General features: G+C 40.1%; 2 protein-coding genes across 2 annotated transcripts; both read left to right on the forward strand.

The window, feature by feature from the left end:
* Positions 1-601: 601 nt before the first annotated feature.
* Positions 602-8,859, forward strand: ppardb (peroxisome proliferator-activated receptor delta b). Its single transcript, XM_029435102.1, has 8 exons — positions 602-939; positions 2,723-3,106; positions 3,203-3,354; positions 3,457-3,595; positions 4,022-4,224; positions 5,101-5,307; positions 5,915-6,158; positions 6,774-8,859. The coding sequence occupies exons 2-8, from the start codon at positions 2,782-2,784 to the stop codon at positions 7,019-7,021; spliced, it is 1,518 nt and encodes a 505-aa protein (XP_029290962.1). The 5' UTR covers positions 602-939; positions 2,723-2,781; the 3' UTR covers positions 7,022-8,859.
* A 647-nt stretch (positions 8,860-9,506) lies between these two features.
* Positions 9,507-15,750, forward strand: mkrn4 (makorin, ring finger protein, 4). Its single transcript, XM_029436025.1, has 8 exons — positions 9,507-9,618; positions 11,486-11,614; positions 11,723-11,961; positions 12,035-12,120; positions 12,224-12,477; positions 12,567-12,674; positions 14,684-14,783; positions 14,870-15,750. The coding sequence occupies exons 1-8, from the start codon at positions 9,587-9,589 to the stop codon at positions 14,960-14,962; spliced, it is 1,041 nt and encodes a 346-aa protein (XP_029291885.1). The 5' UTR covers positions 9,507-9,586; the 3' UTR covers positions 14,963-15,750.
* Positions 15,751-15,766: the final 16 nt, after the last annotated feature.

Genomic DNA, 15,766 nt, shown 5'->3' on the forward strand with positions numbered 1-15,766 from the left:
GGGATATTTTGATTAACCACAAATTAATTAAGGAATATGCACATTGAAATAATAAAAGTCTAATAAGTGGATTTTATCATAACATTTCTCTTCATTACAGGCAGTTAGTTTGTTCCCAGATTTCAGCAATTGTACAGTGTTGTTATAACCGACGGCAGAGCAACACAAATTTAACCACAAAGTTGTAAATTGTAATTAACCAGTTTTCCTTTAAGGCGCTTATCCATTGATACTTTAAAATTATTTAGGGTCTGGGACACCGTCTTACTTTGCCTTGTTGGTATGTAAAATATGGTCCTTCTATGATTTTTGTCATGCAATCCAACCATTAGTGAAGTCATGTCAATGTTATTTGTTTAGACCAAATGCCTCAAAGGGCTGGTTTAAAGCCTTTTTATTATCAGTGCAGATTCAAGAATAAATGTCCATGTTGCAGATTACAAAACAGTGCATATTAGTGTTAACAACAGAGGCCTTGACTCCACAGAAAGCTGTTTGCTTGGATTTTGTGTGCGTGTGTGTGTGTGTGTGTCCTGGCATGTGACGATGGAGGAGGAGGAGGAGGAGGGAGGGGAGGGGAGGGGGGGAGAGTGAACCAAAGCATAGCAAAGCAAAGCTAGGAACAACAAGGAGAGAGTCGGGGAGGGATTATCAGTTCACTGTGCTTATCTGCATGTGATATGGAAACGAACGAAAGTGTCTAAAGTGTTTTTCTTTTCTCTTGAGCTCAGCGGTTTGTCAGCCACATGAAGGCCCGAGTCAACCTAAGTTTAGGTTAGCAGTCTGACGTTAGCTCCCGCTACTAGCTGTGACTTCAAACAACTTGTCAACAGCCGATCGATCCTGGACGGGACTGGTTTCGCTAAATGTTTGTTTTAGCCTGTTTGGCAATTCCTCGTAACGTAAAAATCCTCCGAACCAGCGGCACTATTGGGAGAGGTAAGCTAACTTGGCAAGCCTGCTAACGTTATTTAAAGGCACACACGGGAATGTGGGTCAGCCACGCTAACAGCTAGTAGTAGTCAGCATTCAAGGTTAGTAGCTAACTAGCTAAGTTAGCTAGCCGTGCCGACTCCTCGACGGCCGGTTGACAGGCTAAAGCTACTTTTTTATAATATTTTCATGCAGAGGAAAAAAGTTTGACGGTAGTCGTGTTTATAACTTCACCGTTTTACATTTCTAAAATGCTTGTATCCAGTTACAGTCCTGTCATTAACAGTAATGTTGCCAGATATTTCCGAGAACTAGTGTGACAGGTTGTCTGTTGGACGACGAGTCTCAACAGAGTTCTGTTGGCTAGCCGTTATTTCAAAAGTTGGAATCTGTCCATCTTAGGAGCATCCTGTAATAATGTTCATTCGGAAAACATGAATACATATGAATTAGGTAGACTCTGTGTGGATGTTCGTCAGGGCACAGCCATGGACGGTTTAATCCGCTAGGGGGCTGGGGGCAAATATTTAACCCCCACCCTCAAAGCTCTCTCCCCCACTACCGCCCTCCACCAGCGATCAACACTGCTCAGTGTGTACATAGTGCATGCACCCGGTCCCCTTAAAGCACCCACCAAGTACACTGCGCACTCTAACCTGAAACTGAGGCAAACAATAATACAGATGTCTCCCAGCTCCAATGGAGACAAAGATTACTTAAGATAGAGGACAGTTCCCATTTCCCCAGATGGGAAGTTGCTCTTTTGACTTTGTTGTGTTCATAAGCTTTAAATCAAAATATAGAAACAACATGGACGCTACAAAGAATATGTGATATGTGTTGTATTTCATGGCTTAGAGCGTTTAAACAACACGTCCATAACTGTTCATATTATGTTTACATTGCTTATATTAGGGATTTGTCCCAGACTTGTTGCTACAACAGTACATTCCCTAAAATCACTAAATGATTGCTTCTTTACTTGATTTGTTGTCAGGGTTAATGGTAATAAATAACTTAAAATATAAATATTTGTTTAATAAAAAATGTCATATTAAAATGAATATCTTTGAGTTTTGGACTGAAAAAAAAGAGACATTTAAAGACATCACCTTGGACTGGGATGGACATTTTCCAATATTTTACGACATTTTATTGACCAAACTACTAATTGATTAATGTAGAAAATAATCAGATTAATCAGTAATGAAAATAATCGGTTGTTTCAGCAATATTTGCAAGTTTGTCTTTCAAAATTGGGGCGTTTAGGGCTCCTAATGGTCTGAGGCCCCTACTTGTCTGTTCCACTTGCCTAGTGGTTAATCCAGGCATGCCTACACAGCGTGTGTATATCATGTCATAAGCCTATTACTATCAAGGACATTCCCTTGCTGCTGAAACACAACCAGTTGTAATAGACTGGCTCGGGGAAATGACCCCTAAATAAACACACTGTCAAAGTTTATTAAATCTACTCATTTCAGTTACACTAAGACCTAAACCTAAAAGCTACACTATATTTACCAATGTGCTTGCATGAAAATTGGTCATTAACGGTAGCACTTTGGCTCTGCAACTTGTTATAACAAGCTTAACGCTCTCGTTTGGCGAGTAAGTGTTCACTGGAATTGGACTGTTAACCAATTGCATGCTGGCTGTAATAGCAAGATAGATATGTAGACTTGTGAGGTCAGTTAACATGGATGTTGTGGTTGTTCTTGCCCAGAATCTTTATTTTCAGCATACATTTTCAATTTTAATATTGCTTATCCATTCTATTCTTCAATAGTGGAACTATGATGGCAACGTGACAGGAGGGGAGCCGCTGAGTCAGCTTTAACAGGAGCCATGGAAGGAACAGAGCAGCGCGACAGGGTGAACGGCCACTGCAAGTCCAAATCCCGCCGGGACACGGCTGATGTCAGGTGGACGCCACCTGGGGGAGAGTCTGGAGGTTCAGACAGCTGTGGGGGGACAAGTGTGTCGGAGTTAACAGACATGCAAGAGTTAAAGGCCAGGGAAAGTGAGGATGAGGACGAAAGGAAGGAGAGGAAGGTAGTTCCTACCTCTAAAGGCCTGAAAGGGGACCAGAAGAAAAAAGAGAAAGAGAGTCTGGATCAGGAGGAGAACAAACACAACAAGCAAAACAGCAGTGCAGCATCCAGCTACACAGGTGAGACTTTAATTTCAAAACCCCTATAATCCCTGCTTCCTGTAAAGGAAATGATGCATAACAGAGCCTTAATATCCATGCATTTTTTTAATGCAGACTTGTCCCATACCTCGTCTCCATCGCTGTCAGAACAGCTGCGTCTTGGCCAAGAAGACAGCACAGGGGCTGGGATCAGCGTGGAGTGTAAGGTCTGCGGAGACAAGGCCTCTGGCTTTCACTATGGCGTGCATGCCTGTGAGGGTTGCAAGGTAATACAGCAGAAAAGATAACTATGATTACAAAGTTTGATAACAGCAGTTTTGTGTTGTCCGAAATGAGTTGCTGAACTCGTTGCGCTGTTTCTCACTCAGGGCTTTTTCCGGCGAACCGTGCGGATGAAGCTGGAATACGATCGCTGTGAGCGTTCCTGCAAGATTCAGAAGAAGAATCGTAACAAGTGCCAATATTGTCGATTCCAGAAGTGCCTGTCTTTGGGAATGTCCCATGATGGTGAGAGGGAAAATATTTTACCAAATGATCTCCATAAATTAGGCCATGTTATTTTTTCACATATTGTTTTGTCTGTTTTGGGGGTGGAGAAAGTGGTCTTCAAGCTCAGTGCATGTTAACTTATAATTGATTTGCGTTGATAAATGCTTAGACAGTGAAATGTGTCTATGATAAAACAATAACCATTTCATTTTTCTTTAGTCTCAAACTGTTTTGAAACATGCTCTGGTATTATTGAGGTGATCGTGGATCCAGCACAAGGATTCAATTATTTTTTTATTTTTTTACAAAAGTGAGTTTTGTAGGAAACCTGTTCCAAAAACAAAATCAGGAATCAGAACCCAACCATGGTACTGACAAAGGGATTTACTCCTGAAAAAATTCACTCAAAAATAAAACCAGCATGTGTGTTTGGTGTTTGCTCAGCGATCCGATATGGACGTATGCCTGAGGCAGAGAGGAAGAAGCTGGTGGCAGGCCTGCTTGCAGAGGAAGTGAATCTCAGTAAACCAGGAGGCTCAGACCTGAAGACTTTGGCCAAACAAGTCAACACAGCCTACCAGAAGAACCTAGTTATGACCAAGAAGAGGGCCCGCAGCATCCTATCAGGCAAAACCAGCAGCACCTCGGTACGTTCTAGTCTTAGAAGCTCAGTCCTGGTTTTACAGATATATAAATATATGGAAATATAAAGTATAAGTAATACATCATCGTCAATGGGTCACAGTAATAAATTATAACATCTATCATCAAGAAACTGAGCCTCTGACCCGTAACTGCTGGTTCCTTGAAAGGCTATCTATCAAGAAATGACCATACCATATTGTTTTAATCAGTCTTACATTTTGTTTAACTGGTTTAAAGAATTGTCTGAAAATATATAAGATAACTACAAAGTAGCTGTTGATATAGAATCTTTTATTTTGTTCTTCCTCAATATAGTGCTGCAGGGATGATATGTGTGTGTGTAGGTCAACCCAGAATTTAGCATCGTTCTGGTTCCCTCGACAAAAAGTCAAAGGGATCTGAGGGTTTGACTAAATAATCTTCACAATTGAACACCACATTTATGATTTTAGAAGCGTACATGCAATGGCTAGAATGAAAAAGTTACCGTTGGGCTTTAACATTAATACATCACGGTCGCCTGACTGCAACGTCACGTGATGACGTCTAAATGTCCCCGACAACCTCTGTAGTCTTATTCAGCCACTTGTTAGCAACCGCCTTTTTTAAGACATGTAAAAGCTCCAAAATGTATTTACTGATGTTAAAATCTCTTCCGCTCGTATTAACTACAGACCTTATTTCAAGCATCTAACCGAAAACCCATTGACTTCGAGATGAGGGAACCGGAAGTGCAAAAATGCTTTTAAGACTTAATTCTTGCAGCACTCGATACCTTACCTGTCAAAAATGTCATACCTGGTCTATTTAGTTCCAAGTCTTTTGAAGTATCGGATGAACGTTAATTTATGAGAAATTGATTTTTGTCCTTCTTTTAGCCGTTTGTGATCTACGATATGGACACACTGTGGAAGGCAGAAAGTGGTTTGGTATGGAGCCAGTTAATTGCAGGTGCGCCCCTGACCAAGGAGATTGGGGTTCATGTGTTCTACCGCTGCCAATGCACCACGGTGGAGACTGTGCGAGAGCTCACCGAGTTTGCCAAGAGCATTCCAGGGTTTGTGGACCTCTATCTTAATGACCAGGTGAGTCTCCGTCTACACAGGAAGCTGATTTGTCGGGCTGTTATCCCCAATAGTTTGAATCTTCATTTTATAACGTTGACATTTAAATTGTAAAACAAAACAAATGCCGTGAAGCTTCTTCTTCTTTTTTCTTTTGCATGTCTGTTCATGTTCATGTTCATGTTCAAAACTGCATATTTCTGCACAGTTGCAGATAAAGATGAGGCTACACTAACAATATTAGTATTATACTATTTGGAGAATTAGGTTCCAGTGGTGCCTGCGTAGGATTGTTTCCCAACATTTCCAATGTTTCCAAAAGTGAAAGCATGTTGAGAAAAGATTGCTGTAATCATTTCTAAAATTCTCAACATGTTTTATCTAAAAGTATTGTGCTTTAATCCATAGTCATGGCGTTTAGCCTTTCAAACCCAACATGTGTGTTAGCAGGGTGGTCTAGCAGCAATCTAATGAAACTGCCGAGTTATATTCATTGAAGAAAGTTGACTAATAATAAAACTGTAAAAAAAAAGAAACTCTTTTAATTTGATGAATCACTTTATTCAAATTGAGGATTTTGTTGAGAATTTTAGGCAATATTGTACAATTGTCTGTGTGCTTTCTGCAGGTGACTTTGCTGAAGTACGGTGTGCACGAGGCTATTTTTGCCATGCTGCCCTCTCTCATGAACAAAGATGGACTGTTGGTGGCTAATGGTAAAGGCTTTGTGACCAGGGAGTTCCTGCGCAGCTTACGAAAGCCCTTCAGTGAGATCATGGAGCCCAAGTTTGAGTTTGCTGTCAAGTTTAATGCTCTGGAGCTGGACGACAGCGACCTGGCCCTGTTTGTTGCTGCCATTATTCTCTGTGGAGGTGAGAGAGGTTTTCTTGTAAAGTATGAAGAATGTCATATTTGCTTGTTGTTATGTTCAGGGTATCTGCAGGTCTTAAAAAGCATTAAATAGTTTCATCAAAAAGCGGCCTTAGAAGGTCTAAAAAGATTAATTTTTGTCACGGTTATTTCATTCATAAAATGTTTGGTGTCCGGTTGCAGGCTGTCGAGAGACATTGCCGGTTTCTCTAAGTCCAAGGTGACATCTTTAAACGTCAGAGTAAAACCAAAAGAACAGTTTAATATGATATAAAACAGATAAAAGCAGGAAATCTCCATCATTTCCCTCCATTTCTGGATGAAAAATTACTTTAGCGATTAATCGATTATCAAAAAAGTTAGCGATTATTTTTCTGTCGATTGACTTAATAATTAGTCAACTGATCGTTGCAGCTCTACAATAATACTAATTCATTCTTGGCTGTATTGTCCCTGCGGGTTTTCCATCATTCTTTCATACTTTTGTCGGTATGATTTGAAGCAGTTATGTTTGATGTGGCATTAAAAAGGTGTTTTTGGTGAACCCTGCAGAAACCCTGTATATTACTCAGTGGAAAATGTGACTCATCATAAGGTGTTCCTTCTTGTTCTCCCAGATCGTCCCGGGCTAATGAACGTGAAGCAGGTGGAGCAGAGTCAAGACAACATCCTCCAGGCCCTGGACCTCCACCTACAAGCAAACCACTCTGACTCAGCCTACCTCTTCCCCAAGCTGCTGCAGAAGATGGCCGACCTCCGTCAGCTAGTTACTGAGAACGTTCAGCTTGTCCAAAAGATCAAAAAGACTGAGTCGGAGACCTCGCTCCACCCTCTACTACAGGAGATCTACAAAGACATGTATTAGTATTCTCCAGCACAGACTGCTTTTAGCAATACTGTAACAGACTGAATTTACATTCATGATACTACACTGCATTCAGTACAAGCACTGTTCCACGTACCGGCATGGATTCTAACGTACAGAAGAGGCAAAGTCACGTGGTAGGGCTAACACAATCAGCAAAGTCTTCTCAATGTCAGCATTACCCTCAGCACAGTGATGTGTGCGTGTGCGTGTGCGTGTGCGTGTGCGTGCGCGTGTGTGTGCGTGTGTGTGCGTGTGTGTGTGTGTGTGTGATGAGCATCTGGAATCATTTGCTGCAAGTCCTAGTTTCCCACAACGGTCACTTAACAGAGAGAATGGTTTGTTTTCTCGCCGAGGCTGCTCCTGTTACTTTCTAATAGCAAAGCTGACCCCAGAGCAGCGTCTAGAGAGCGCTCCTCCTCGCTCACCTCGCCTCTGTGAAGGGAAAGCATTTCATGTTCTTAACACCAATGGCAGAGCTGAAATAGAAAAGAGCTGTAAAGTTTGAGCTGTGCAAGAGTTTCTTATGATGCCAATGTCTTTGGTAGAGTGATTGTTCTCAGACTTTTGGTAAAGCTGAAGATGCACAAACTAGTTTTTGTTTACATCATCATCATCATTATCATCAATGACTGCTATTTTGCCATTTGGTTAATAGAACACAAACTGGGCTGGCTCCAGCAGTGTAGAGCTCTCTCAAAGCAGCTGTCTGTGCAATACCGTTTTTCAATAAATGTGGAGATCCAAGTTATATAGGTTTTGTCTTAAAGCCATCTACCCAAGTGGTAACTAATGGACTATGCTGCACAGATTGTCTCTAAATTGACACTATAAACACATTACCCACTTAAGTACAAGGGACCGCATGTTTTTATCTTTCTTTTGACATGCAAATGATCATGAATTTGCCATTTTAAGGTTTTTTCTTAGTTCATTCTTTGTAATTATGTTACTAACCATTTGTAATTGTTCATATTTGTAAGGGCAAAACATGAATTATTATCTTGTTTTATGTTTTAAGTTGATGTGTTCTTACATTTTACTGCCTATTTAGTTTAGGTTGTACCAAATATATCTTCAGGCATACCAACAAATGTTTCCTTGATGAGGAATTTGGATTTCACGACTTTATCAGGATTTACCTTAAACCAGCATACTGTACCACAATGTCATTGGGAAAATTAATGATGATTTAGAAATCAACTTCTAGCCTCTGGTATCATAAGTCACTTCTGTATTCACTTCTATAAGCACAGTCCTAGATTAATACCCTTTTTGTGTACAGTCTGATTTGTCTTGTTAGGAGAGCCACAAAGTGTAACAGCCTTACAATACTGTAGACTCACATTCACAAGTTTCCAACTGTTTTTCTTCCCCTCATATTCTTCAGGACTTCTTTCTTCACTGTACTTACTCTAAATGGACTTCAGTATGTCAGCACTGCTGCACACAGTCCACCTTCAGAAATCTCCCCTTGTGCTCTTTATCTGTCTTGATCCCTATCTACCTCTAATGTATGATCTGTGATACATTTCCACTGTCATCTGATCGCTGACATTTTTTTTTGCCTTAATTCCTGCTATTGGTACACGTTGCAAATTTGATATTGGTGGCTGATGTGCAGTGTGCCAACATAGCAAAGGGTGTGGATGGAAACGAGAAAGTACACCAAAAAGTTTTTGTAAGCTACCTCTATGCCTGTTTAAGTGATGGATTGACATATTTGTTCACAAAAACATGTTAAGACTTGAATTAATTTCGTCCTTATAGTCACATGTAATCTATCTGCAGATCTAGTTTAGTTACATCTCACTTATAAACTTTATTAGAAATATTAATGCTGATTTTCTCAATTTTTAGTTTTTCAGTACTGTATGTAAGTACAAAATTGACATATTTGTACTTGAGGATTTTCATTGTATGTGACTCTACTTCTGCTCCACTACATCTCAGGAAGAACTATAGTACTTTTTACTCCACTGCATTTATTTGACACTTAGTTATTTTTCTACAAAATAAGCATATGATATGATGCAGTACTATTCTACTAATTTGCTACATGTTGATAAACTACAATAAAATACTCAAGAGTATTCGTTAGTGATAAAAATATATATATATATTATTCTATTATAATATAAACGTTTGAAAGGAGCCTTTCTGCATAATGAGTACTTTTACTTTTGATGCTTTGAGTACATTTGATAATACTTCTACATAAGAATTTTTTTTGAATTCAGGACTTGTAATGGAGTATTTTTAGATCATGGTACTTCTACTAATTAAGTAAAGGATCTGAGTACTTCCGTCACCTCTTCTGAGTATATGTCTAATACACATGCCTGCAGTTTATCAACTTTTTTCATTTGTTAAAGGTTTGTTTTCATTTGGTATGACGCAGTGAGGATGAATAGGTATTTGGAATACGTAACGTAACGTACTAACGTCATCGGCGTCACGTTTCTATTGGTTCGTTGCTAAGTGGATTGGTAAAAGGCACCGGCTGTCAACTATTTAGATAGTGAGATTGACGGTGTTTGGCGGCATACTCAAAATATACGGAGGATGAACGCAGCTCGTAGTGAAAGTATCTGTAGGTAAGGGGCGGTTGTATTACAAAGCCATCAAAGTGAATATAAATCTGGAAATGAAGTGTTAATCTGATGGTGATAAACATGATCAACTTGCCCGTTAGTGCCTGTGCTACTTTTATATTCTGTCGGGCTGCATTCGAAGGCGGACGTTATGGCGCAAAAGTTACTTTTGACAATTAAAAAGTCACCTTGTAAATAAAATAAGACACCTTAGTCGGTGTTTGAGGGCGTTTGTACGAAGAGCCAAGTGAATAAACGGGATGGGAGTGTGTCAAGAAAGGATTAGTTTCGTTCAGCGTTGAACTATTAGCCAAAACTGTTGTATAGCGTTAACGTTAAATTCAATCAGTTTGTGGCAACCGCAAGCTCTCTGCCCGAGGTTAGCTGTTAACGTTGTAACCTTTGTAACGTTAGCTGTTACAAAGTGAGCCCTCGCGTTTCCACAGCAAGTAAACAAAGTCTGGAGGATGGTTTTAGCAGTTAACACACCCCTTTTCATCTTTTCACCTCTAGCTTTATACATTTGTTACTGTTCGAATTTGGCTTTTGCGAGATATTGTTGCCATATTTTTCTTTGCGAATGTGTATTAAGTGCAGTGTCTCGTAGGACAACAGCTGTGTTGACTTTAACCGATGTATTGTTTTTCAAACGGTCGGGTTACCTGTTATGTCTTAAGCTTCCCAAATGCAATTGCTACTCCCACATACAATGGTCATATTGTAGGATTTTTCTATTCGTTTAGTTTGCATGCTTATAAACTAAATGTAACCCATTTGTGCATTTAGTACAACCAAACATGCCACATTTGTTCTGATTGGTCCAAAGTCTTGACATTAGGTACGTGTGGTGGTAATTCAAAAAATGAATCTCCTTCCAGTAAGATATGAACACGTATAGAAGTTAGAGCTTTGGTGTTATTTAATGAAGCCATTTAATGAAGCCATAGAAGTGTTTAACAGAATCAAATTAATTCCATGCTAAAAGGACAGATAGCCTGCACTTTGTGTGCTACAAGTATCTGATCCAGAAACACAAGTCATTTATACAATAGAATTGCATGGGCTGGATCAGGTAATGCACATTTCTGTCTACCAAATGGGAACAAAAGGCACCGAGACATCATGCATGTTAACATCCATCTGCTAATTGCCTGACAATGGTCGAAGTGGCGCCCTACTGTCTGTCAAATGCTAGCAGACACAGGGGCATCAGACATGGATATTACAACTGTGAGAAAACACAGGGTTAGTGACTGTAATGCCAACAACAACTATATAAGAAGACTATATGATACATTTCCACAACAGTACGGATATACTTTGGGCAATAATCTAACAGCACAACTTTGACATTTTTTGATCACATGACACTTTTATCAATATTGGAAGTAAGATTAGAGAACGCTAAATTGAATTGTCTTCCGGATAAAGTAGTTTTGTTATAATGCATATCTTTTAACTTTTGAGTTTAATATAAAATACTTGTACAGCTATTTTCTTATACTATTATTAGTCTTTTTTTCTTTTTGAATTGTTTAGAGAGAAGAAACCGTCCTGTGTCTAAAGACTAACTAACTATTGTGTGATTATTTTTATTTCTTGAGATTTGTGCTAAGGTGAGCCCAGACAACACTTCAAAAAATCTATTGTGGTCACAAATGGGTTAAGACTTGAGACTTGGCTGCTCTGTGACTTGATGGATTTAGGACATGAAAGCAATGGTCTTGGGTTTTGACCAGTGTAAAATCCAGGAGCAATAAAAATATATATTTTAATTATAATGCATTGAATGGACCTGGCCTCAGCTATGTAAAAATATGCTGCTTCTGACTCTACATTGTAGAAATTTACACCTCCTTTTTCATTACAGGCGTTTCATAAATGGCTCATGCCGATTTGGTTCAAGGTGTAATTATCGACATGAATGGCCAGTTATACCGCGATCCCAAATATGTAGGTACTTTCAGAAAGGTGGATGCTGGTATGGCGAACACTGTAGGTAAGCTTTTATTTGTTATTGTCCCACTCAGTTGTATGTAGCTGAATGAAAAGAGAGGATGTTAAGCACACAGATTACCTTAGCCCATTTAATTTTTTTCACCACTAGGTATCTCCATGTCCTTCACCCTGAAGTTGATGCAGCTGTTGCAGGTAGAAGAGGTTCAGTCCCTACCGTTTCATCCTCCAGTGTGGCTTACGCTCTGCCTGATAGAAGAGGGTCAGAGCCTGCTCTTTTGCAGGCTGAGGTGACGTCCAGGGGCAGGTCACAGTCGCTGGTTCATATCTCAAATCCTCAACACAACATTGGACGCCTGGCAGCGGATATTGCTGAGGAACAATCACAAGGTATTGGATGATTTATGGGTAACTGACTTTGGTCAGCATTTCTCCATACTTCACTTTACTTTTTCCTTTACAGATACTCGCACTCTCTCTGCTTCTTGGGAATCTGTCCAAAGTTCAGAAGTTACTCAAGCATGTGCATGTCATGAAAGAAATGAGCAGGTTTGCTTAATTTTAAAGTGTGATCTTTCTATGGTGCATATTGGTGACTCAAAGAAAGTTAAAACCTAGAGGCTCATACTGACTGCGAAGTTTCTTTATGCAGGAGACTTCTTCCTATGAGCCGACGGACAATGGTGCAGCTGCTGCAGCCTCCAGTTCCCTGAGGAGTATTGAGATAATGGAGGCCTCCCTCCAGAGTAAAAACGTGACCTGTGGCATCTGCATGGACAAGGTGTATGAAAAGCTAGACCCACGAACCCATGTTTTTGGAATCTTGCCAAACTGCGATCACGCCTTCTGTTTACAATGCATTATGACCTGGAGGAAAACGAAAGACCTCGGGCCGGATGTGGTAAAGTAGGTGTCCAGTAAAAATTTTAATATTTAACTGCAGCTCACTACGCATGTAAAGGATTTGACATCAGTATTTTAATGATATTCCTCAGGACCTGCCCACAGTGCCGCGTGAGGTCTGCCTTTTATGTGCCTCACAAACACTGGGTTGAAGGGCGAGAAAAGGAAAGCGTCATTGCTGCCTTCAAAGATAAATTCAGGTAGGTCATGAGATTAAGTTTGGATAGCAGCACATATTACTACAGCTGGGCTTAAAATCTAACACGACTGACTGACTTCTGAATCTTTTACAATTGCACACCACACTTGTGAAGAGATAATTATTTTGCCTGACATGCTGTAGGGCAGGGGTCGGGAACCTTTTTGGCTGGGAGAGCCATAAAAGTCAAATATTTGTTTATGCATTTCCTTGAGAGCCATATATTTAATCAATTTGAACGCAACTTTATGCATGTATTTTTTTTTTTTAAGAATAACACGTCTCCGAGTACTAATAGCGGTATCAGTGTTGCATTGAACAGGTGCTCTTTTATTAAATAAACTAAACGCTTACGTTATTTATCTCATATTTCAGTGTTTACTGCACGGGTGTCAAACTCAAGGCAATTATGACCTATTTAACCTCTTATGTCTGTTGTTTGTGTTGTTGTCCTGCATTTTAGTGCCTTGAGATTGCTTTTAGCTTTGAAAGGCTGCTTTACAAATACAATTTATTATTATTATATCCGGCCCGCGAGAAATATCATATGTCTGTCATAACTGGCCCGCCGGTTTTGGTAATTAAATCAATGCATGGCACAACCACGGGAAAAGACATTTGAGGAAGTATCTAAATGTGAGAATGGAATGAAAGTTTTTGGAAAGCAAAGGGAAACACACGACAGATCTCTGGGACGATGTGAGCTGGACTGTTTGTGCGACATAACGAAGCATCTCGCTGTTAAACCTGCAGCTTCAGGGCCGTGTGATCAAGGACATGTGTGATGCCGAGCTGCCTGTGGCAGACTCTGATGCAGCAGGAAACTTTGGTCACTACGTGTTTCCAAACACTGAAACATCTCTACCGCTGTGTTCCCGACAGCATTCTGCTGATCAACTGAGACCAATTGCCGACTTTGCTGCTCAGATATTTTAATTGAACTGCTCAGCAACCCGTCTGCAGTTAACTTAAATATGTTCCATATCTTTTTGCACTTTATGTGTACCCTGTTTAATACATGTGGACCGTGTTTGGCCCTCGACGTAGTCCCAGTTTTTAATGTTGGCCCTCTCTGTGAATGAGTTTGACACCCCCGGTCTACTGCTTGCTTTGCGCAGTTTCTCCTCAGCTGTTTCGCGAAGGGCAGGGCTACACACACACACACACACACACACACACACACACACACACACGTGTGTGCTGCAGTCAGAGACAGAGCGGAGGAAAGGAGAGGGGAGAACTAAAAACAAATCCGCTGCTAAATGTTTTACTTTAAAATGACACCGTATAATTGTTTATTACTTGTTAATCATATTAAAAAATGTCAGCTCAAAATTGTCTGCGAGCCATATCGCGTCATCAAAAGAGCCATATATGGCTCGCGAGCCATAGGTTCCCGACCCCTGCTGTAGGGTTACATTAAAGTCAAGCAAGAAACTTGGTTGCTGTTAAAAAAACCCTCCAAAGGCGTTAAACAAAATGGCCTATAATGCATGCAATATGTGAAACGACATCAGCAACTCAAAGCATTTATTTTTAAAAGCCAAAAAGAGTCTGACTATAATTGTCTGGCTGATTCAACCAGCCTGTACATGCTAAAGTCACCTCACAATCCATAATGGGGAGGAGTCATTCTTGAGGTGTGACGCAATGTGTTCAGTCTCAACATGTTTTTAACAGGAAACAGGAAAAGCCTTAACATGAAGGAGATAATGATGCATGTTACACAGGGCCTGCAATACTTGCCCTGACTGATTGGATTTTAAATCTAGTCTCAAGCTAGAACTCTATCCATTATGGACTCTGAAGGTGCTACTTTAATACTGAATACTAAATGGGGAAGCAATTAAAAAAAAAAAAAAAAAGCGTTGCATTTGTCCATGCAGTTAAATTAAATGCAAAATTGCTTAAAATTTCAATCCACTGCTGAATTGTGTATTTTCTGAGAAATGACCATATGCAATCGAACCCCCTCCGCCCCTCATGTTCTGTCTCGTTTCATGATCGTAGTAAGAGAAGATGCACTTACTATACCCGATACGGATGCTGCCCCTTCAAAACGGAGTGCCTTTATCAGCACGACAAACCTGACCACCGCGGGTCATTTCCGGTAAATATAATTCCTGTTTTATGCTCCCAAATTCTTACCATGCATGAGATTTTATTTTTCCCTTACATTTGTTTCTTGCTCAACAGTATTATTCCGAAGAAGAAGAATACGACGGTGTAGATCTGCTTAATCTTTTCATAGCCATGACCCTTCTCGGTGATGAAGAGAGACGACGATGATGACAACTTTGGCTTTCCTTTTTACTTATCTGAGGAGTATGGTTTCTGAGACGTCTTCTATTTTTGTCAGTGCCTGAAACCACTGACTGGGGTCATGATTATAAAATTGGCCCAGAACATCACATGGCTGTGTTTTGACTCTTCTGTCAGTATTGAAGCTTCGTCTTGAGTAGCTGTGATCAAGATCCGGGATGTCAACCATGCACCATGGAGTGCCCAGTTTGTTGGGGGTTTTAATTAGTCAGGCTACAGCAGGTGATTTCTTTTCTTTTTTTAACTGACTAGCACTCCTTCGACCAGAGGAACTAATCTGTGATGTTACCTGCTGCAGTCTCTGTTTGGAAATGAGGAAGTGTACACTCGTCTCTCTATGCCACATGGTTTGTTGCCCCTGTTCTAGATGTAAGCATTCCAGATGTGATGAATCTTTAATCTGTCTAATGACCTTGTGGTTAATCTGTGGCCTTTTTAGTTTGGATTTATTTCACTCTGTGGCCATAGTGTTTGAAACAGGTTGCAGATTAATTATCCCTCAACCTGACTTCTCAACTAGCAATTTGCACAATTTTGATATTTTAAAGTGTTGTGTGGATGGTAGTTTTAATTGTCTATAGATAAAAAGTATGTTGTACCCCTTCTTGCTAATGTCCACTACTGATGCCTGCCTCAAGTGATTGTCATGAGACCCTTTTTCCTAGTTTTGGCAAGAATATAAAATGTTAAGATTTTATTTCTTTTTAAACAAGTTGTACTTGTACACAAAAAATAAAACATTGCTTCACACTTGTCTCACTGAAAAGGTGT

Source organism: Cottoperca gobio, chromosome 7 (assembly GCF_900634415.1).
Source record: "Cottoperca gobio chromosome 7, fCotGob3.1, whole genome shotgun sequence".
Classification (NCBI taxonomy): Eukaryota; Metazoa; Chordata; class Actinopteri; order Perciformes; family Bovichtidae; genus Cottoperca; species Cottoperca gobio.